This window comes from Nothoprocta perdicaria, unplaced genomic scaffold, assembly GCF_003342845.1.
Source record: "Nothoprocta perdicaria isolate Ctin4 unplaced genomic scaffold, notPer1 scaffold_61, whole genome shotgun sequence".
NCBI lineage: Eukaryota > Metazoa > Chordata > Aves > Tinamiformes > Tinamidae > Nothoprocta > Nothoprocta perdicaria.
The window spans coordinates 932,145-956,747 of record NW_020455877.1 but is presented as its reverse complement, the minus strand read 5'-3'; the positions used below and the strand labels follow the sequence as shown (position 1 = coordinate 956,747).

At 40.8% G+C, this 24,603-nt stretch overlaps 1 protein-coding gene across 1 annotated transcript in view; it reads left to right on the top strand.

The window, feature by feature from the left end:
- Nucleotides 1-4,708: 4,708 nt before the first annotated feature.
- Nucleotides 4,709-24,603, top strand: part of LOC112956227 (liprin-alpha-2-like) — a 154,888-nt gene continuing 134,993 nt past the window's right edge. The window contains exons 1-2 of the mRNA XM_026049726.1: nt 4,709-4,792; nt 17,248-17,498. Coding sequence (XP_025905511.1) covers nt 17,250-17,498 — 249 coding nt within the window. The 5' untranslated portion in view covers nt 4,709-4,792; nt 17,248-17,249. The remainder of the gene's footprint in view (nt 4,793-17,247; nt 17,499-24,603) is intronic.

Here is a 24,603-nt window from a genome sequence, read left to right as displayed (position 1 = left end):
AGAAGAGTCTTTATCAGCCCTTATATCTGGTCTTCAGAGAAAACATCTTGAAGAAGTGTGGTAAGACCAGAAGATTCACCAATTAACCATTCCTTAGTTCAGAACTAGCACTTGCTCTGCAGACTAGGTTTATTACGCCAGAGATAAAAGCTATCCTTTCCCAGCCAGAGACATCCAGCTGTGCTGGAAGATACTAGTCATACTATCAAATTAATTGATCTTCAGTTGGCTTTGAGTGTCTAGCTAAGCTAAAATTACATCTCTATTCTAAGTTACTCCTCCCTACCATATCAGACAATTGTACCAGGACATTTTCAAAGTTATCGAGATGAATTTTGAGACCACCTCTGGAATTTTTTGCATAACAGAAACGTTTTTTTGACAAGCTTCTAGCAAAACATAGCAATCGGGTCATGTCAAGTAAAAACACATTGCTTAAAAAGGTGAAAAATGTAAAGTGAGGAAATAGAGAGAAGTCCTTAAAGCTATGACAATATGCAGAGAACTTTGGGGAAATAAACATGAATGTTACTGTAATTTGGAATTGTTATTCCAATTACACTGGAATGTAATTTATTCACATAATATTATATTTCTTTTTTCCAGATGCAGTCAGGATCTGACTTTTATCCTTTCTTGCACTGTTTTTTTAGTCTCTAATGTCTTCTTGATTAAGTGAAGATGATCTCTGAATCTTCTTGATCAAGTGAAGATCATTTCTGAATCTTCCTGATCTGTTTTTCCCTCCTGTGTAAAGGCAGGCTGTCTTTTCTTCATCTTCATCAGACCTTCATCATGTTGTGGGAGTAAAGATCCTGTTGCCAGGCTTTAAAATGCACATCTTGCACCATCGACATTATTCAAAACAGGCTATAAAGATCGGTTTCCTATGGGTCTTTTTTTTCTTTTTTTTTTTTTTACTTTTTATTTTTTCACTACATCGTTAACCTTTACTTCTCTTTACCTGCCTCAGTTTACTCTGTATGACTTGAAAGCAAAGATTTTTCCAAGTAGCCCTGTCACTTCCCTATATGATCAATTATCCCTGGAGAGTAGAGTGATGTGAATTCATTCTCTCATCCTGTAAATCGCAAAAAAATTTCATTCAGCCTCAACTTTCCCTTTGTCATTTTCAGCATGATAGAAAGACCCATGGCTACTCTTAGACACAGCAAGCCACCTTTCAGGAATGGTTTTTAGATATTCCTTTTGCCTTAGGATTATTTTTTTAAAAAATCAAAAAACTAGCAAATAGTGCCTTGGGAGAACTTCCTATAGTAATAGAGTACTGTCTCAGTCTATTCTACACTTTCTGCATGTCTTTCCTCATTTAACTTGCCTCATGAGCTCCACATACTCACATACCAGATAAATACTGCTAGTTGACAGTAAGACAAAATAGTTGGTGCTTTGGGAGAATTAATAGATTTGATTTGCACACTCAGAGCTTGGAAAAAATAAAGCAAGTTTTTAACATCTAATGGCTCAATTTGTACTCAAAGAAAGGCTACGTTCATAGCTAAATAGTATATTCAGTTCCTTCCATTAATAAAGTTTCCATAAAATATATCATTACACCTTTGATCAAAACTTTCCACGCACTAAGTTTTACAAAAGATGCCCTCTACTGTAGGGAACATTCACTTATTACAACAGAGCCCAAAGGACTTCTACATCTAAGCTCTTGTGGTTCTTCCTTGGTGACATTTTCTATTCTTTAGAGTTGTTCTTCCACCATTTCATTGACCTCAAAAATCTAGTTGCTTGAATAAAAAGTGTAAGCTGCCATCACAAAGCACAGGTACTAACTGCAGCTTCTGCACTGTACAGTGGCCTCACTATTGTGCAACATGCTACTGAAGACACTTTCTCATCTGACGCTGGCAACAGCTAGGATAAGGGCAGTGAGACCATCCTATGAGTAGTGATAATAGTTTTTTTTTTTTTTTTTCTCCTTTAATGACTGAAAGATGGCAAAGTGGGAAGGTATGAGGAACTGACAAGCTGACAGACTTTTCGAAGTATTCCACAAATATTTATAAATCAAATGACTAGGAAGGATGGCTAACTGCTATAGGCCTCTGCAGAAAACTGGCCTCGATTATTTTGTGCGGTTCTGGGCTCCCCAGTACAAGAGGGATGTGGAGCTTCTAGAGAGGATCCAGTGGAATGCAACAAAGATGATTAAGGGACTGGAGCACCCATCTTACGAGGAAAGACTAAGTGAACTGGGCCTGTTTATCCTCGAGAAGAGAAGGTTGATAGTGTACATGATCAATATGTATAAGTAGCTGTAGGGAGAATGTAGGGAGGATAGGGCCAAACTCTTCTCAGTGGTGCCCAGTGATAGGACAAGGGATATAAATTGAAACTCAGGAAGTTCCATCTCCACATGAGGGAGAACTTCTTCACTGTGAGGGAAGCCCTGGAAGAGGCTGCCCAGGGAGGTTGTGGAGTCTCCTCTGAAGATCTTTCAAACCTGCCTGGATGCCACTGTGCTCCAGGTGTCCGTGCTAGGGCAGGGGGGTTGGACTAGATGATCTCTAGAGGTCCCTTCCAACCATAACCATTCTGTGATTCTGTGATTCTGCGTCACTCCAGTTCTTGGAGCAGGAGGTGGATTTTTTCCTAGGTAGGCGGTAGAAACAATTGCCTTGGGTGAAGGACATTGAGATGAAATCTCCCACATGCTTGGCAAGTGCTCTGATTAGTAAGCCACTGTTTAAAGAGGTGAACAAGAAATGAGGATGTCATCAGCACCATTCATTTTTAACAACAATTTAAAGAGTGACACTTCCAAACATACAGACTCTGTTCTAAAAAAAAAAATAATAGTGCTGACTTCTGGAGAATTTCAAGCTGCAAATCCTGATTTGACCTACATACCTTACAGCAGAGTAATGCTAAAGCTAACTCCAGAGAAAGGAAGAAAATCAGATATGCCCTTCTTTGAATAACTTTATGCTAGCCAGCCTAGGCAGCTCCCTACTGAATACACTTGCTCTCCTGAGTCCTTAGTTTTTCCTTATTCACCTAACTCAGAGCTACTTGTGTTTGCCATGTGCCTAAGTCTCTGATGGATGATGTATCTTGCTCTCAGCTGCCATGTGATGAGCAGGCAAGTGTTCTAATGAATTGTATGCTGAGCATGAATTAAGTCCTATAAGGATCTGGGAAGGCTAAAAAATGTGACAAGAAGCTACTTGGAAGTGTAGGACAGCTGGTGTGAGAAATTACTTTACTTTGGTCCTTTTAACCTGTAGCTTGCACTATGAGGCCAAGTGAAACAAGGCCAAGCTTGAAACAAGCTCTGGCATGGCACCAGTATTTCCTGGCTAACTCACTGCTTTTTAGAGTGGTGTTTGCCATTTAGCTTTGCACTTATTTTTAAATCATCTGTGTCGGCAACTCTTCTTAGTACTGGCATTCTACCACACATTTGCATTTGCCACAGCACAATGTCAGAAGCACAAGACATGGTGGCCCGAGCGGGCCATGGGCTGCTCCTCATTTCCCCACTGTCCCTTCTCAAGAGGAGGAAGGGAATTCAAACTTTTTGGAGAAATACAACCAACCCCCCACTCCACCTCTCTGCAGAGGTCACACAGGGCCTCACCAGGTGGTGGTGGCATTGGCAGCGAGGCAGATAAGGCCCCACAACCCCATGCCAGGCCCTCAGCTGCCACTCCTGCCTTGGGCCCGTGCATGCTGCTGGTTCTCTCCTTGTGCTGCCTTATATATATATATTTTTTCCAGGTTAAGGAGTGGGCGTGAGGGAATTAGAGCCCTGAGAGCCACGGAGCAGCAGCTGCATCTGGGGGAGCCGCGTGCGTGAGGCAGGGGGAGCAGACGCGATTACTTCAGAATTTATTTAAGCGCTGGTGGAAACCACTGCAGCGGCTTCCAGGGGAAGTCCCTGCCGAGGGGGAGAGCGCCGAGCAGCAGCAGCAGCAGTGACGGTGGTGGCAGCAGCTCCGTGTCCCTGGGCTGCGGCAGGCTCTGGGTCTGTGGAGAGGGCGCCTGCTCCCCTCCGGCGTTGCCAATGGCATAAAACATTAATTAGGCGCGTGGGCCGGCCAGATTATAGGAGATATTATCGCCACTTTGTCATGGCCGGATTAGGGCAGATGATATGTTTTGTTACACCGCGTATCCGATTAGGCGAGATGAAATTGCGTCTGCCCGAGCGCCTCCGAGCACGGAGCAGAGCTGCTCGGTGATGTCATCCCGCTTCAAACACCACTTAGTGGGGGCAGCCACGTCCACTCGTGAACCTGCGCTTGTGCACGCGTGTGGAGCCCGCTCGTGCACGGAGGTGCAACTAGCTTGGGAGGCAGCGCGTAGCCAGGGCCCGGCATCATCCACTTAAAAATGAGAGAAATAAAAGAAAGATGCTCTGGCCCCGGCCCCTCCCTCCCGTGCTCGCCTCCTTCCAGCTGTAAAGATGCTGCTGCTTGAAAGGGGCCGCTGGAGCTTTAAGAGCCGCTTGCCACCCCTCCTGCTCCCGACAATGGTCTGAGCCGAGCTCTGCTTCCCAAAGCAAAATTTGTAATATGCCATTTTTCCCATGGACGCGTCTCCTGCCGGCTGCTGACGAGGCGAGGGGAGAGGATGCGGCGGCGCGAGGCAGGCGGTCCCGCCGGAGCGCAGGTGCCAGGGCTCCCTCGGAGCATCTCCCGTGGCTGCCCCGCCGCCAAGGAGCCCTGGGCTGCGTGAGCCGCCGCTCGCTTGACGGGGACTGCGGTTGTGACCGACCAAGTGAACGGGCAGACGCCGAAATAAAAACCACTAGGTACCGAATCCGCTTTTTCTGAAGGAGACCTTCCCTCCTTGGCCTGGGCACCCTCGGCAAGTCGTGCCGTTCGCTGCTTGCTGTTGCATGCCTGCTGTTATTGAAACGCATTTCTGTCATCGGAGTTGGGGAATTGCTGTGTAAAAATCATAAGGCCAACTTCTTTTTTTTTTTTTTTTTCCTTTAATGTGGTTGAGGGAGTTTGGAGGCTGAAGGAATGGCATAAAGAATGAATGGTTGGAATATATCCCCCATTTATTTATTTTTTTAAGGCACTGTGTTCACCACACTTGGCGTATGGAAAGAGTGCAAGCTGCTTCTGTTAAAGGTGATATCATAGTTTAGTGAAGACTCCGGTAGGCAAGGAGTTAACTAGGAGGGGGAATATGCATGTAATGCAACTCAGACAATAGGAAGGATTTTCCTTATGGAATTACGGTGCACCGCTTTAGAGCGATCTTGCCGAGAGCATTTAAAAACATGTATTTGCAATAAGAACTGGATTTTTCAGCCAGTAAATCTATATAATAATTTTGGTTAAAAAAAAGCTTATAAATGTCAAATATCCAGAATGATCCAATGAAATGAGTTTTCAAGCTGATGTCACTGTGGACAGGCTAGAATGTATGGTAGTTAAGATTTCTACTTCTTTCTCCAGCAGCAAAAATTATAAGTAACTTGAAATGACTCTTCAACCTTGGGGTGCAAAACAAACATCAGAATATGCAGAAAACAAGCTTTTAAAACCAAGATTGGGTAAAAAAAGTGAATGAATAAAATTAGATTCCTGTTTCTAGAAGGTGGTAGCCCTCAAGGTGAGCAAAATGAAAGCTTGTCCAAAAGCCTTTGTGAGGCTAGAGCCAAATATTAATTCTGCTTCTCCCTCTCATGGTCTGCCCAAGTAAGTCCAGCTGGTAAATTATTCCCACATGACATGAGAAAGGGAAGATGTTTGTTGTAGCGTGCGGTGCAGTTTGTTACAGAGTCCAGTATAAAGAAAGAAATAATGCCCAGAGTCTTGGGCAAGCACGACGGCAGAGGATGTCAGACAGGGTGGGGTCCAATGAGAAGAAAGATGACAACTTTTCCCCCCGCCTTTATAGGATAGATGTGGCAGCTATTTCAAGTAGTTTGTTTTTTGAAAGTCATTTAGGAAAAAAAAAAAAAAAAAGTCAGCACTAAGGATATGCTTTCATACCTGGTCTGTACATGATTATCAGCATCAGAAGATGAAAGGAAAGAGAATTGCTATCAGCTTAATGGTTAATGGAGTAGCTCCCGAAAAGGAGCCTTATATAACTCCAGCCAAGGGTGGGCATGTACTCGCTGCTGTGGGGTTTTTTTCTTTTTCTTTTTTTCAATTCTTGTCCATTCACTTCATCTGGGTGTCCTAAGGTGAGCCTCAGTGTTCCTAAATTGATCTAATATTCAATTCATTCCTGATGGAGACATAATGCACCTAAGACTTATTTGCTGTGCAATTTTTTTCATATAACCTGAAAAACCTTTAATGCAGTGACAATGAACCACGTTTTTCTCCTCTCAAGGAACGATCTCTTTAAATAACGGCTGCTTTTTAAAATATTTTTTTATCAGGTAAATGCTTTGTGATTAGAGGGGAAGCCTGTTATGATTTCTCTTAATATTGCAGCCACTGATAAAATAACATCCAGTGTGTTCATTAATTAAGGTAATAGATATTTTTGATTTATATGTTCCAATTTGAAGGTAATAAAACGATAGGAGGGTAGTGGCATGCCTGTGTTAGTGACTTTTCCAGCCATCTGCAAAGAGACTGATCCAAACCCACAGAAGTCCAGGATAACGCTTCCATGGACTTACACAGTTGTTGGAAAAGATTGAAGAAAAATACTGAAATAGGAACCAATCAACCTGGAATATATTTTTGCCATAAGTGCTGCATCAGATACTCAGGGGATTATGAAGAAAATATATTTAGAGATCTTTAATGTTTAGCTTCACAAGATGTCATTGTGTATGTCTATGATACTTGAGTACCTGAGGTCTAAAAATAGCATTAAACATAAATGGCTAATGTTAAAAGCATGGGTAGTCTTATTTGCTTCAAATAAGAAGAATTCTGAAGAACTCACTTGGCCTGAGTATGTGTCTTCATGGATTTTAAGAGAAGCAGCCATTTGTTAGTGTACCCCTTTCTCCCAAGTCCTTTTAGAGGGTTGGGAATAGCTAGGAGGGGCTTGTGTTCCTGTGTTTTGGGTACTCTGTGTGTTTCCTGAGTAGGGGAGTTGCAATGCCTGCTATGTGGCTCCTCATGAATCCCAGAAACAGTACTTCTGTACTAGCAGTAAAATGCTGCTGACATAAACTAGATTAATATTGCATTACGAGTTTGGTACACATGTTTCGAATACTGAGTAAAATATTAAACTTTTAACAGCAGACATTTTAAGTTCAGTATTAAGAGGGGATTTAATTTATTTTTTACAGAAAACACACTTCAAAAGTCTTGTTCTATTAGATAGTTCAAGCATACTTTTAATTAAGTTATATTACTATTTCATGTCAGCTTTCTTTGAGGGGGGAAGGAACATAATGTTTGGTTTTTTTTTTTTACCTTCAATTTTAGGTTGAGGTTATTGAGGCATCTGTCACATTGTTAAGCTTCTGCTGCTCTTTATGTCTGTGCAGAAGGAAGTATTCCACAGAATAATGTATTTGAAGGTTTATTCTGTTTTCTCAGACCTCTGTGGTCTTGAAGATATGGGACAGTTATTTGATCCACTGCTTGGTGTACCTAGACACCCAATGGAGCAAACAACAGTTCCCTTAATGTGTGTTCTTGGTGTCTGTTGAGCATTTCTACAGTCAAGCCCTAGAAGAGCAAACTAACTTGTGTCTAACAACAGACTGCTACTTGGCATCTTTCTCAAGACATTTAATGTATCTAGTTCTATCTGAAAATATGACCATACTTTTAATCAAGGTTTATTTTTAATTTTTAAAATAGAATTCTCTTTACTTTTTGTAGAGTTATTCCAAGAATACAAAGTCTCAACTTCTCCACAAGGCAGGCAGTCCTAGAGAAATCAAGGTATTTTTATGCATGAGATGAGTTGAGCTACAATGTGTGTGTTCTTTTTATTTATTTGGAATTTCCATCCAGAAACATGGAATAATTCAGCTATGGAGTTCACCTGGACCAATCTCTTGCTCAAAGCAGGGCCAGTGTCTAAAGAAGATGGGTTGCTCAGGGTTAGCTTTGAGGAGAAAAACAAACAAACAAACAAACAAACAAATAAAAGGCCTCCAAGATTCAATGGTCACTGTAAATTTTTGAAATTCTCCAGTTGTCCTCCTATTTCATTGTCTTACTTAGAAGTTGTCACAGAAGTTAGTTTAGAATTGTATCAATGCAGTTCAAATTTTCTGTTGAAAGCTTCAGAGAATGAATTTTGATGCTTCAGATGATACAGTGTTGTTTGCTTATTTGTCTTTTACTATTACTATACTATCAAGTCAGAATTCTTTTTATGTAATAGGACTCATCAAAGATACGTAGCTGTAATTGTCTTGTAGTAGTTGGAATTAATGCATTGATTATTAGAAGGAGCATTACTCTGGGATAACAAAAATCTTCACATAGCAGCTGGTACATGCAGATTCAACAGAGAGATTAAAATAAATGCATAGACTGGATGAAGATATTTTTGTGTCTGAATTTCAGCATGCGCCTGGAGTTGAATGAGGAACTAACAGCCTACTAAGTTTTACAGAAGTAATTCATAAAAGTAGCAAATTGTGATTTTGTTGTCCTGATCTTAGATCTTTTTGGCCTCTTGCTATAGTTAGCTATAGCTATAGTTAGAGGCAGTCAGTTGTTTGGCAAGGGAGCAGCATCTCAAATCATTGTTTGATAAACACATCTAGAAAATCTGGAATATCTAGATATCTGTTTGTAATTGTATTTAGTCTATTCAAAGTTATGCTTTAAAAATCAAGTCCTAAATAGTCTTTAAAGCAGTAAGAGTAGGAGGAGAAAATGGCATTTTAAAGATGGTGCATTTGTAATGCTTCTAAGCTCTGTGCTGGTCTGTGATTAGTGGGTCAAGAGTAGGTAGTTATAGGGATTCCTTCTGATTTCAGTGCATGAAATATTTCTGTTGATTATGTAATGAAACCAGAGAAGAAAATTGATGGGGGCTGGTGTTTTTAATCACCAATAGTAGACTTATAATTCAAAAGTTGGATAGCAAGAAAATAAAAGTTGTCTCCTTACCCACCATTAGAAATTTTAAAATACAACTAAGATCACGCAGGCTACGACCACATTAGCAATCAAAGCTAATTTTGCACAGCAACACCATGCTGGTTTTATGCTTTGATGTGAATCCCTGAGTTGTTTCCAAGTGCATTGTGTTGCCCTGGATCTTCCTGTGCTTTTGGTGTGCGCAAACTAAATTCCTTGCAGTTCTTAAAACTGGAAGCCTGCTCCGAAGCCTAATGTCCTGAGCCCGAGTTTGAACCCCTCATTGTGTGGTGAGACAGGAATTGTCTAAAACACAAGCACCATCAGAAAGCTCTGCAGACTGTGCGACACTCTGATGTGGTTCACTTGCCGTCTAAAGTACCACATATGCACATGCCCTCCCATTTGCCCTCAGCTTCCCATTTTCTACCACTAAATTACGATGTGGTCACTTCCCTATTTACTTTTGTGCATTTAAAATCCTATCTCTGTTTTATTGGCTTTATGTTGTAGCCCCTCTTCATGAATCTCTTCTTTTCTTCCTTTTAAACTTCTTCAAATTTTCTTGGCATTTTGAGTCTTTATCATGCAAAAAATCAACAGGTTGTGATATAGCTCTGGGAAAACGTCTTTTTCTTGAACGTGTGCTGGAAGAAGGCCAGCATTTCTTGGGGACAATATTAAATAGTGGCAGCCTCAGGAGATTGAAAGCTTCCCATCTGCTGCCAGGTATGAGCGGAATAAAGCCCACGTGAAGAGGGGCTTTGTTCTTTTCTCTCTTTTTCATTTATTCTTTTCTTTTTTTTTTGGCTGGTTTTTTGAAGGCAAGACACAAATCGTAGTAAATCAGGGGCAGGATGGCAAGCGTGCGCCTTTCAGGAAGACCTGCAGGGAATCCACGCTTGGGAGCCCCACTGTAAACCTGCTGTTGTTTGAAATTTGCTCTCATTTCCTGACTTAACGACCTGGAGCTTTCTGTGAGGCGGGATGCCCATCAGAGCTGTTCCAGGGCCCTATCCTTGGCTCCCAGAGAAGAGCCATGTGCTCATATGGCCCCATCTTCCATTATCTTCTAGTTCACCAATGTGCAATTACCCTACAGTACACCAATACGCAAAGCATGGGGAATAAGCAGGACAAACTGGAGATCTGTGTGCGGTCCCAGCACCACGATCTCATAGGAATCACAGAAATGTGGTGGGATAGCTCTAACGACTGGAGTGCTGTCATGGAGGGCTATGTGCTCTTTAGGAAGGTCAGGCTGGGAAGGCGAAGTGGTGGAGTTGCTCTGTATGTGAGAGAGCAACTGGAATGCATGGAGCTCAGCCTGGGAGTGGACAATGAGCGGGTGGAGAGCTTGTGGGTAAGGGTTGCAGGCCAATGTGGGAGACACTGTGGTGGGTGTCTGCTACAGGCCACCTGACCAGGCGGAGGCAGCCGATGAGGCCTTTGACAGGCAGCTGGAAGTTGCCTCACGGTTGCAGGCCCTGGTTCTCATGGGGGATTTTAACTACCCTGACATGAGCTGGAGAGACAGCACAGCAAGGCACAAACGGTCCTGGAAGTTTCTGCAGTGCGTCGATGACAACTTTTTGACACAGATCATGGAGGAGCCGATGAGGAGAGGTGGGCTGCTGGACCTCGTACTAACAAACAGAGAGGGACTTGTTGAAGATATGAAGGTGGGGGGCAGCCTTGGCTGCAGCGATCACGAGCTGGTGGAGTTCAGGACCCAACGAGGAGGAGGCAGGGCAGTAAGTAGCCTTGCCACCCTGGACTTCAGGAGGGCCAACTTTAGCCTCTTCAGAGACCTGCTGGGAAAGATCCCATGGGCTAGGGCTCTAGAAGGAAGAGGGGCCCAGGAGAGCTCGTTAGTTTTCAAGTGACATTTCCTCCATGCCCAGCAGCAGTGCATCCGTGTGCGCAAGAAGTCAGGCAGAGGGGGCAGGAGACCAGCGTGGATGAACAGGGAGCTCCTAGCAAAACTTAAGCAGAAGAAGGCAGTATACAGAATGTGGAAGAAAGGACAGGTCCCTTGGGAGAAATACAGGAGCATTGTCAGGGAATGCAGGGATACTACAAGGAAAGCTAAGGCACATTTGGAACTAAATCTGGCAAGGAATGTTAAGAGTAACAAGAAAAACTTCAAATATATTAACAAGAGGAAGGTCAGGGAGAATGTGGGTCCACTAGTGAACGAGGTGGGTAACCTGGTTACGAAAAACACGGACAAAGCAGAGCTGCTGAATGCTGCCTTTGCTTCTGTGTTTGTCAGGGGCAGCCCTCTAGAATCCCAGGCCCTAGGGACACATGAAGAGAGCCAGAGAGAGGAAGGCTTGCCCTGGGTAGAGGAAGAGTGGATCAGAGAGCACCTAAGGAAACTCGACACCCACAAATACATGGGCCCTGATGGGATGCGCGCCAGGGTGTTGCGGGAACTGGTGGATGTCATAGCTGAGCCGCTCGCCATCATCTTCGGAAGGTCTTGGAGAACGGGGGAGGTGCCGGAGGACTGGAAGAAAGCCAACCTCACTCCGGTCTTCAAAAAGGCAAGAAGGAGGACCCGAGTAACTACAGGCCGGTGAGCCTCACCTCCATCCCCAGGAAAGTGATGGAACAGCTCATCTTGGCTGCTGTCTCCAGACACGTAGAGGAGAAGGTGCTCAGAAGTAGCCAGCATGGATTCACCAAGGAGAAATCATGCTTGACTAACCTGATCACCTTCTATGAAGGAGTGACTGGTTGGATAGATGAGGGCAGAGCGGTAGATGTGGTCTATCTGGACTTGAGCAAGGCTTTTGACACCGTCCTTCACAGCATCCTCCTGGGCAGGCTCCAAAGGTGTGGGATAGATGAGTGGACGGTGAGGTGGATTAGGAATTCGCTCAGTGGCAGGGTGCAGAGAGTGGTAGTCAGTGGTGTGGAGTCTAGTTGGAGACCAGTAGTTAGCAGTGTCCCCCAGGGGTCGGTCCACGGTCTGGTCCTGTTCAGCTTATTCATTAATGACCTGGATGAAGGCATGGAGTGCTCCCTCAACAAGTTTGTTGATGATACCAAACTGGGAGGAGTAGCTGATAGCCCTGAGGGCTGTGCTGCCATCCAGAGGGACCTGGATAGACTGGACGACTGGGTGGTGAGAAACCTCATGAAGTTTAACAAGGGCAAGTGCAGGATCCTGCACTTGGGGAGGAAATACACCGGACACCAGTACAGATTAGGGGTTGACCTGCTGGAGAGCATCCCCGCAGAGAGGGACCTTAGTGTCGTGGTGGATGACACAATGACCATGAGGCAGCAGTGTGCCCTGGTGGCCAAGGCCAACGGGATCCTGGGGTGCATTAAGAAGAATGTCTCCAGCAGCTCGAGGGAGGTGATCATCCCCCTATATAAAGCCCTGGTGAGGCCACATCTGGAGCACTGTGTGCAGTGCTGGGCTCCCCAGGACAAGAGGGATGTGGAGCTGCTGGAGAGAGTCCAGCATAGGGCTACGAGGATGATCAGGGGCCTGGAACATCTGCCCTATGAGCAAAGGCTGAGGGAGCTGGGCCTGTTCAGCCTGGAGAAGAGAAGGCTGAGGGGGGACCTGATCACTGTCTATAAATACCTCAAGGGAGGGAGTGAGGAGGAGGGGGCTGGCCTCTTTTCAGTGGTGGCCAGTGATAGGACTAGAGGAAATAGCCACAAGCTGAGGCACCAAAAGTTCCACAGGAACTTAAGGAAACACTTCTTGACTGTGAGGGTGACAGAGCAGTGGAAGAGGCTGCCCGGAGAGGTTGTGGAGTCTCCTTCTTTGGAGATCTTTAAAAGCCACTTGGATGCAGCCCTGTGCCATGTGCTCTAGGTGACCCTGCATGAGCAGGAGGGTTGGACTAGATGACCTCTGAGATCCCTTCCAGCCTTAAGCATTCCATGATTCTATGAGTCTCCATCACTGCAACTATTAACGCACTGCTTTTTGGCACCCTCTGAGCTCTTCTTGGTGCAGCCTGAGTTAGCTTATTGCTTTCTTATATTTGTCCACAAGCTGAAAGTGAGGGAAGAGATAGGATGTGTGTGGCTGCAGTAGAATAATGGCATTGATCTCCAGCCTGAAGGAAAGCAATGTCCATCACGAACCTGACTGCTAGAATCACAGTTCCTTTCAATGCAGTTCTCCTTGGGTGATATGAGCTGTGGGAGAAAATATTCAAATACCAACTGGCTATATCAGAATCAGCCTGCCCACTCCCTGCCTTCTCTGCTGTCCTGCTCATAGTCCAGATTAGTTGTGTACCATGGCAGGACAAGCCTCCCAGGCTTTCAAATAAGCACTTCTGCATGGGCCACTCTGAATGGGTAGCTTATAGGGAGGAGACTGGTCACTGTGCCATGAACATTCCACCTGTGGATCCCATTGCTGCCCCACACCCATGTATGCATCTTCTTACACACTGCCATAAATAACTTCAGAAAAAGATTCTCTATTAATTCTGATTACAAGCTGCTGAGGTAGCAACAGCTGTCCACAGACACATTTCCTCACGTGTTTCCCTCAACACCAACAGGCATGTTAAGTTGCACCACTAGTCTTGTGAAGAACCTGTCTGTCCATGGAGATCTGTTTTGCTTCCACAGAAATCCTGCAGAACCTGATATGCATGAGGCATGAGCCCTTCAGGTCCAGGGCTTGGTGCAGGTATATTCCAAAGATGCAAAACTTTTGTGGTCCAGTGACAGCCTTCAGGCAAGGGAGGTAACATCTCACATGGGCTTGGGAATTAGGAAAGAAGCTGCTTCTGTGCCATTTATTTCTAATGGGATATAAGGTTCATAGCCTTACTCAATAAGGGATGAGGCAAGTGGTTGTGAGGGGAAGGGGTAGCCCCTTACTTTTTAGTGCAAACTGTATTGCAAACAAACCAGGACAGCTCCTTAGTCTGAATAAGCAGAAGAATGTGCATGTTCATATCAAAAACAGGCAACATGACCCAACAGTGTTAATAACCTCATTCTGGCAAAATGAATGAGAAGCAGGAAGATTTCAACTTGACTTTATCCTGTGCAGGATACAGCAGACAAAGCAAAGGTCTGCTGTTACCACACAGGTCTTCCGTTTATGGGCAACACGCCACTGTGTTTCCTCTCCTCCTTCGACTACTTCTCCTCTTCTTCCCTGACTCCTATGTGCCTATAGCCTTCAGGCTACACTGCTGAGGGCAACAGGTCACAGGAAAGAGAGTTGTGGATCACTGCAGCGGTTACTGCACACACTTGTTCTTCCCCACAGGTCCCCTTGGTGAAGAAAGATCCTAAAGTAGTTCTGTCTCCTGTACCCTTTGTAGGTAAGAGGCAAAGCATATTCTTTCATTTTTCAAGGGGTGCCACACCTGGAAAAGACAACAGACAACAAGCAGAAGTGGAAACTTCTGGCAGAGGCTGTAGAAAAGGCTTCTGCTAGATGCTGAAAAGGCTGGTCAGCAGTAGTACATGATGATGTGTACTGACTCTGGAGAGTTGGCAGTTCTTGCAAGAAGTCCTTTTTGAGTCTCCAGAAACAGCAAAACATGCACCCACACAGTTAATGGTTCTCTTGCCCAGGAACAAGCCATGCTTCAATCTGAGGGTCAAAAGCTCTCAGCAGCCTCAGTGCAAGTCATTTTGCTATCCTGGTCATTGCAGAAGATGCTAAGGGGATCCCTTTCTTTTCCATTTGCTGTTGTGCATATCCGACCCATGCTGTCTTTCACTCATGGTTATAAGATGTGCTGGACAACCAAGCTGTGGTGATGGGCTTCAGAAAATTCCATGACCCTCAAGTCCTCTTCTTTCTATGCTCCCAGGCATTGTGCCTACGTCTCATTGCTGGGACACATTAGCAAATTCAGTACATTTTAGTCTCCTACCAAGTAAGTTTATTGTGTTATTTGGTTGTACTGACCGTTACTGATTTGCTAGAAAAGTTCTCTGCGTTCAGCTTTATGGCCTTCCTCAGTTATGCACCTTTTTCATGTGTAGTTTTCACGTGTAGCCTTTGGAAATGAATGGTCCCATTGTGATAATCCTTAGGTTTTCTTGTGGTTGCACATTTTCACACAGTGATAGTGGTTTAGCTTCACTACACTCATGAAGTTCCCTGCCACTCAGATCATAAACCTGATCCGCAGGAGATTGGAAGTAATTTCTTGGATAATGGAAGGTTCACCCATGAGAGTCCTCTGGAGCAGGAGATGTTCCAGAGGATGCTGATGAGCCCTCCCGTGGCAGGAAAGTTTCAGGGGAAATGTGAATGGCTGTTTCTAGTCTTCGCTCAGGGAATGGACATGCAGATCTTGGTCTCCGGTCACCTGCTGCATACTGGTTAAGGTATGAAAACATCAGGATGGACAGTGGAGAAAGCAGTTGTATTTTGAACCTTATGTATACTGCGGATATGTGGTATTGTATCAGATAATCCTGTGTTAATTTACCTGACTCAAATCTATTGGAGATGTAAGGAGCCTCAGCACTCATCACTTAGAGCTACCATATGCTCTTATTGTATCTAGTTAATTGCTAAGGTTGACAATAGCCACAGAGAGCCTTTAGCTTGCCTCCAGTCCACACACTTTAAAATCAGGATCAAGATCTGCTGGAGGCCTCAGTGATGAAGCTATTATGTGTGAAAGCTGCACAGTAGTAGCTGATAATTCATGCTGAAATATTAATGTGTTTGGTACAAAGTTTGCTAGTTATTCATGTCTGCTGAAGAGAAAATTAAGAATACCAAATTCTGCATGAGCATTTGGAATATGGTCAAGGCCTGTTAATCTTAGGAAACCTGGACCATTTTTCCAGTAATTTCCCAGCAGTGAGCAATTGATATTACATGCTTAACCTTTATTGTTCCCTGCTGAATGTCTTTAAGTCAAGGTCTGTAACAGCCAAATCTTCAATTTTTCATAAATTCCACTTTTTAAAAAAAATTCTATTTTCCTATTTAGAAATGTAAACCAGATTTAAGAATATATCGAGCCAATCCATTATAGGGTTGGGAATCTCAAATGGAGATGACTCTTATATGATGGCATACTTACAATAAAAGTTCCTTAATCATTATGTATTGTAAATAAAGCTCATTTGTATAAGGTACATAGCAAACTCATGATATTTTAACTGCAATAGATGCACTTGATACCTTGATTCCACTTGCTGAGATAAAAAGCTTCTAATTGCTAAAATAACAGAATTTCCAGAAATTAAAATATGTATATACTTGAATCTGCTGCACTTCTGGAAAAACAAGTTCTGATTCTTCAAGTTATTTTAACTTTCTATTTCAATAGTATCATAACATTCTTCAATATTTTATAAAGGTTTTCTGATCTTTTAAACGTCTGAGCTTTGAGGTCTGCTACAGCTTTACTTTTTTGCTTTGTCTTTCCTTTTCATCTCAGGAGCCCAATAGCACAAGCCGCTATGAAAGCAAAACTGAGACTCTGAGATTCAAATAAGCCTTTTAATTGAAGAATGGGACGAGACAGTATTGTTTGCTGTATTCAGGACTGTTTTCAGGAAAGAAACAATGGTGATTCTGTCCTTAGTAATTCAGTTTGCACAAGATATCACAGAGATGGTAATTAGAAGAGAGTTTCTAGTTCTTGACCTCCTACTGAACAAGCTCCCTGGGGAATAATTTCCCCTGAGGGTGGGAATAACTAGATTGAAAAATAGATTAACCTGGCATTGTTAAGGCAGCATGATACTGGATCAATGACTAGCCTGAGTTGTACAGTAGAAATGCCTCGAGCAGGGCAAGATCTAGCAATTAATGGCAGCCAGTGGCATCAATACAAACAATTCAACAATGACGTAAAGTAAGAGAGAGGGGAAAATCAACAATAAAGGAAATCACAATTGCAGAGGAAATCTTTTTTTTTTTTTAAGGAGTACTATTGATACAAAACTATTAATAATTTAAGGTATTTTGTTACCCTGTATCTCCTTCCAGTCCCTCTTCCCTGTTTTAAAGCACATTCAGAATCTTTGCTGTGTGGAATTAGTCACTGTATTTAATCACTGTCTATCGACCATCTCGTTAACACTGAAAGCATAAAGTTGAGAGGAGGGAACAATGCAATAGTCTCCCAACTGCGTCCATGTGACAGAGCTAATTTATGTTATAAATTATATTTAAATATGTTATCTCATATATTAAATTGATATTTTTCTACTGAAGAGTTTTTCCCTGTTTTTTTTTCTTTTTTTTAAGAAATGATGTGCGAAGTGATGCCAACGATAAACGAGGACACCCCGATGAGTCAACGGGGGTCCCAAAGCAGCGGCTCGGACTCAGATTCTCACTTTGAGCAGCTGATGGTGAACATGCTGGATGAAAGGGACCGTCTCCTTGACACTCTTCGGGAGACGCAGGAAAGCCTGTCACTTGCACAGCAACGCCTACAGGATGTCATCTACGACAGAGACTCCCTGCAGCGACAGCTCAACTCAGCCCTGCCTCAGGTAGGTAACCTATAAAGATTCCTTTTTAGGTTCACCAAGTTTCTAGTTAATGTCACTGAATCAATATATATTCCTTGGGGCTCAAATCCTGCTCCCATTGAGGTCTACTGCAAAACTCCTATGGATTTAAGAGTACCTGGTTTGGCCTCCTTAGAATTTGTGTTTTCTTCAAAGTTGTGTCTAGGAGTATTGTCACTGACTTCACGGAGAGCAAGATGAAGGCTCATAGCTACTGGTTCTTTTGGCTGTTGCTCCAACATTCAAAGCAGGTTAGGAATCATTTAAATTAAAAGTCTAATGATGGGAGGGAAGCAAAAAAAGAAGGAAGGAGTTCACAGTCTATCCCAAATAAGAGTTTCTAACTAGCATTATATAAATAAAATTAGTTCGTGTAGGCTAAATAAAGAACTACAAGCAGAAAGAATATCAACTGCTATTTTAATACTTTTCTTCTATTTAAAATATAAATATATACAATTACCATGACCAATTTAGGAAGTAAAATATGCATTATTGTATTTCACTTAAAACAATAATATTAGATTGTTTTTCATTATTATATATTCTTTTGATATTACATTTCAATATAAAATTATTTTTCAATATACTAGGCTTTAAAGACAAAGAAATACCTTAGTTCAGTTGCTGTATCTGTCCAGAAGGTTGAAGTATTGGCCTGTGTCAATAAGCCTTTTTTCCTCTGCGTGACTTTTCTATGTCTCCCAACAGTCACATGATAGAAGACTTGGTTGTAAGCTGGCAGCCTGGGTGTACTTACCTGTGCTAAGCTGTCCAGCCATTAGACAGTGGCTGCAGAAAAGAGGAAGAAGACAGATTCAGCTGTGTGATTGGAAGGAGGAGGTGTAAGGTTGAATCACATGCTAGGGATGAAAAAGGGAGAGAGACTGGGTAAGTGTGTAAAGAGCAGATTCCGTACCTTAAATGTTCATGCAGTAAAAGTGTCTGCACTCAGTCTGGGTCAAACCGAAAGACAAGAGAAGAGCAGCAATGATTTTGCTACACAGTAAATCTTTTTTTTTCTTGTTAATTTGCAGGTGGTTAAGCTTTGCTTCCACTGGTGAGACTCTTCATAGAAAAGTGTAAGCTCAGATCCTTTATTCAAAGGTTTCTTGCTAGAAATCTGAAGAGAGTTGGTTCTACATCTGTCAACTCATGTTCAGTATTTAGCTTGGTACAGAGGCACTCTATGCTCAGCTCATAATGAGGCATTTCTGTTGAGCAGTAGCAGATGTCTAAGCCTATTTTTTTTCTTGTTTCACATAAGCAAAACCCCTGGTGAAAAACAAGAGATTTGCTAAGGGAAATAATATTCAGCAGAAAAATGATAGAGATTCTAATGAAGTGGAACACAATATGATCTTAATCCTTAGTATTTCTAAAAAAAAAAAAAAGGCTTGTTTTTTGAGTTATACCCTTGCAAATGCCGCAAATCAGATTTGTCAGGTGAACATCTTTCACTACCATGTAGCATTAAGAATGTGTATTTTAGGTGGTACTCTATGAAGTATGTAAGTAGACATAAGGTTTTCCCTTGAAAGAAACAGTGTGATATAGTGCTTAAACTTTAAAGCAGTAAAAGACTTTCTATCACTTAGTCTAAATTTTCATGTAACTACCTCAGTTCTGTAAAAAACTATTTTTATAAGTATAAAACACTGGCCTATTTCTGTAACATTTTGGCAATACAAGAAAATATCTTTCAAGAAAATAAATTTTGTGAATCTGACATACTATCTTCTTAGAGCTAACAATCTTACCTCATGTTTTATCATTTTCTTTTTTGTTTAAGATTTTTTGTGAATGGCAAGTTTGCATGGTGAGGAGCTTGGCCATGACAAACTGCTACCCAATAGTCTTATTCTGGAAAAGAAAAAATGTTTGTTCACTATATGTAAGGGGAAAATGCACAAACACTCCCTAAGATGACTCTTATTTAGTTGTGAAATCTAACAAACCTTCCTTTTCATCTTTCTTCTAGGGCTTGTTTTCTTGAAAAGTTTTCAAAATTGAGTTATTTATTAGTATTTCACAGTATTTCTGTACCTCATAGTGTGTAAAACAAAGTTGACTTGTATCATCAAATGAAGGAATGAGTATGATATTCACAGAAGAACAAGAGTACAGATGGGATGAAAATTTTATGGCACAAAGTTGAGACTTTGATCTCAACTGGTCATGGTCAATAGGTAAAGCTGTCTACTTTTACCTATTAGCTAATAATAAGTATTTCTGCTCTCGCCTTTTAGCTAGCAGTAACAGAAAGGGAAAATACATGCTGTAAAGTGACTAGGCAACTGATAAGAGGTGCATATATCATTCCAAGAAGTATTATGCAAAAGGTTGCCATTAGAAATTGGTGTTAATTTAGTTGAAGTTGTCTTATTTCTGTAGAAAACAAAAGTTGAAAGGGAATATGAGTGCTTTGGTAAATTTTCTTGGGAAAGACAGGAAGATGGTGAGACCAGGTAAAAGAGAAAAATAATTTTTGAGCTAAGAATAGTGTTGCTAGAGGAACAAATGCATATAAGGAAGCCATGAATAAATGTGTATCACTCCCTAGAAGGATTTCAATTATCAGTGAGTGATATTGGAAATCAGTCTTGCTCAGACAAAAATGGTGGCAAAACCTTTTTTTTTTTTTTTTTTTTTTTTTTTCTCCAAGATGAAGCTTTCCTAAAAGACACTTTTATTGCATAGTAGCCATGGTTACCTTGTGAGCTAGAAGTTAACTGAGAAAAGCACTTCATGACTTTTATTTTGAACTTTACGGTGGAGAAATTCCACTTTTTGCAGGGGATCATTCACAGGAGTAAAATAAAATGCAATCTGAGTAGATTTACCAAAGCTATTAGAATTGCAATGTAGTTGGGTTGTTAGAAGTGTTCCATATGTGAATAGGTCTCCTAATACTCTGAATTTTTGACATATACTCTTACTTACTCTTCAAGGTCTTCTGAAAGCTGCCTGTTCATAGCAAAAGCCTGCAAGGAAAGTGTATTTAGATCTGCATTGAATGTTGTCTTACAGGCTAAATATGCCTGCTGTATTTTGAAGTAGTTCCATCTGAAGGGCCAAGACACGCATTCATTGACTAGTACCTTGATATTTCAGGTAATGCATTGATTTACCTTCATCCAAACAAAAAATTCTTTCTTGGAGAAAATTCATAGATGATGTGAATGCCATACTGTGATTGATATTGCTGTAGATAATGCTGATGTTTTCCAGTGGGTAAAGCATCCATAGTTTGTGTTGTTATAAGGAACACAGAGAATATACAATTCTAATGACCGATTTAGAGTCTTTCCTTCATGCGTATTTTAATGTCTTTTACTGGGTAGATGCTGGATTTTTGTGAAGAAGTCTAAATTGTGATCTTTTATCTTAATGAGCATTTATTTTAGTAGAGTTTTTTTTCATGAATGTGAATCATTTTTGATGTTTTGAGGATGAAAATCTAACCCTAACATGTATCTTTTGTAGTAGGAATCATCTCAAGTAAGAAAGCTGTCTAAAACTTAAGCATTCAGTCTTAATCATACAGAATCTCTCTATAAGAAAATGATAAAAAGAAACCTCCTAGAAAGGGCAGTTCATCCTGTAAGATAGGTAAGATGAACCTGGAAATGTTCATCTCCCTTTCTTGCCTATAGATATAGAATCTCAATGACTAGGTTGGATAGTTAACTTAAAAATAGCTTAACTTAGGTGAGGTGAATTCTGTGCGCAGATATAAAGTCATGAATTTAAATTTGACCTTTTAAAGCTACAGCAGTATAAATATGCTATTCATTGGTAGTGGTCATAGAATAATTCATATTAAAAGGGATCTCTGGAATGCAAGTGGTCCAAACCTCTCTGCAAAGCGGGGCTAACCATGCAGGCCTTTTATGGGGGCACAGTTGAAATTCACATTAATCTGTGTCTGGGACAACCTCCTCTTCTGAGAATTTTTACTACCGTAATGAATAATTCTGTTCAAGGTAATGAGCAAACAAAACATAAACCTTTTGGCTTGATGGGATATTTAGCAAAGATCTACAACTTTATGATAGGCCTTCTAACATTAAATCCAGAAAGAGAGAATTTCAAATACAGCTGATGAGACTAATTATTACAGGAAATAAATGTTAGTGTCATCAGTTGCAATTGACTTTGTTTCTGTAATAGCTTCTTTAGAATTTTATTTAAAGTATTTCTCCAAGAATTTCTGCAACAGACAAAAAGATACTAATTATTAAAGAAATAGTCACACTTTTTTTTTTGTTGATAAGAATCATGGCAAGAAATCTACTCCAGTTTCTTATTCTACTTCTATTTAATATTTTATTTTTGGGGACCTTCTGTGCATTGTAATTAGTGTGAATCTCTCTGGTGGAGATCAAACACCTGGTTCTAATTAAGCATGAATTCTTTAAGACATTGCTAGGAGTTTTCTGTATGCAACTGAAATCATTAATATGTTTTTTCCTGTAGTAAACATTATTTGTTTACTATTTGAGAATCTTCTTCTGGATTTAGACAGTAGATTTCTTTGGGGTGGGGTCTATAGTGGTAAAATATCTTTAAGTATCTCCTAGTACCCTTCAGGTTTCAGCTAACCTCCAATTAATTGTTCGTTACATTAACTTAGTAATAAAATCAGTAACAAGAATATACTGATAATCATTAACATTTTATTTCTTCTAATAAGACACCACTTATTTGAAAATGCTTACTGGAGGGAAGATAGAAGGAAAAATCTGAAGAGAGGGGTGTAATGACCTTGTTTTATTGAACCAGCTTATGTAATTTGATCAATATTAAGCTTTAATAGGATTGTATTTAGGGAAGTTTGTTTATAGGCTTGCAATTTCTTCCCATGCTGATGAAGAATGGATATTTTATTGCCAGGGACAGGAAAGGTATAGGAAGACAACAGTTAGTTAACAGGGTGTTATTCTGAGCCTGCTTGTTCGTTCTCTCTTCTGTTTGTGCATATATAGAGACATATGTGCATGCACACAAACATATATATAAAAATGCACATCAGAAGAATAAGCAAATTTTTAAAGAGTTGAAAATAAGTTTTGTTCATTTGAAATTATACACTTGCTAAGGAATTTCAGGAATTTGTCTGTGGGGAGGAAATAATGGGTTACACCATAATAGTGTTCCTCCACTTGTGTTCCTGCGATGAATATGGAGTAATGGCTTTTTGCCTCCATGGCTTTTTATTTGTTTTAATTTTTTAATTTAAATTTAATTAATTAAGTTTAAATTTAAATATTTCCCCCATGGCTATTTATTTATTTCTGGCCAGGGTGAAGGACATGGAGTACCAATGGTACATGACATATATGAATCAGTATTTGTATTTTAATCAGAATTTTTGCTCAGTGCTAAACTCTTCTTGTAAGAAGAGCTTTTACAAGATTTACTCTTTCAGAGTTAGTTTTCTTTATGCTGAAAGAAAATAATGTGGTTTTTTTTCACATTTCCACGAGAGAATTTGAAAAGAATTCCAAAAAGTGAAATGGAGATTGTATACTCTCTACCTGAGGGTGAAGTCCCAAGCTCTCTATCTCAGAACTCTAGTGTAGAACTCCAGTGAGATCAGTGATTTTATGTGAAATTCAGTTCTTAAACCAGGGCCTGTTGGTATCTCTAGGAGATTTGGTCTGGCTTTGAAGAAAAAGTGTTTGTACTGCTTAATAAAAATGTCTTTGTTTTCAGGTGTTCTGAGCATTCACATTGCCCAGTGTAAGTCAGTGTAAGCAGCCAGTCTGTCACTGCCAAAACTGGTAGAGATTTTTAGATATGGGCATAAATATCTGTGTAACCAAAACCAGAATGACTTTTTTGCTAATTATCTCGACTATTTATCTCAAATTATGAGTATCAAAGATCATTATGCATATTAAAGGAACTATACTGATATATATGCAAAGGATCATTTATTAAGCATAACTATGAAATTACTTCTAATAGAGTAAATATGAAGGTGAGTACATTTTGCTCCAGAATTAAAATGTACAAAGGAGAGACATGACATCTGGAACTTGAAGGAAAGCTGGCATGGTTGCATAAAGTGGAACACAGTGCTAAGAGGTTAATAGTGTCCTACCTTAGAAACACTCAGGAAAGCATTAGCTATTTCTCAGTTACTCGCAGAACATACATTGATGGATTTTCTTTTGTTACCTAATAGTGAATAAAAATTGTTTGCAAGGTATTGAATACCAGTATTGTTGACTCCTAGTTACCAGTACCTGTCAGGGCACAGACTAGCTGTAACACTGACATAAGTAAGACTATGCTTTAATTGGCTTCTCGTTAGTCAGGCTGTCTTCTCCTGAAACTGCCAGCATATTCCCAACAGAGAGTTATCATAGGTATTTATCAGAGGATTACTTAAATTCTTTTCAAGTATGAGTTTACTTCCTTGTACTTGTAAAGTTTTGTGTATTCAGTAGCATATTCCATATATTTATAAACAAGAGCTTTTCTCTTAAAAGCAGAAGATTTTACAAAAAATATTTGATGGCTGAAGAAGATTGACATGACAGTCCAGCAGAAGAGAAAGCTGGGATGCAAGAGAAAAGACAGAAACAAAAATATTTAGTGGAGGAGGAGGCATGTGGAGAATGCCTGAAGCTAACAAGACTGTATATTCTCCTTTCATTTTCATTCTGCTTCATAAACATTGCTATCAATTATTTTAGCTTGAACCAGGAACATCAGCTGCTACATTAACTATTGATGGCTCATTATCTCGATGCTCCTAAAGACACATGACTGACTATGAGATAAAAATAACTATCAACTATCAGCTATTCTGGTCAACAGAATAGAGCAGAGATGGTTATCCAAGCACTTCCAAATGATGCTGTTGCCATGAAAATCATAACCACTATAATTTTCATAACAGCCATAGTGAAGTAAGACGGGAAAAAAAGAAAATAGTTTTATAAGACTTACCTCTCTTGGAGTGTTCTTTGTTCATATCCTTGAAAGGGGGTAATAAGGTCTCAGACATCATCCAAGAAGCATAGCACATCACTCAAAAATAAAACACTAAAATGTTCCTTCTTGGAAATACATA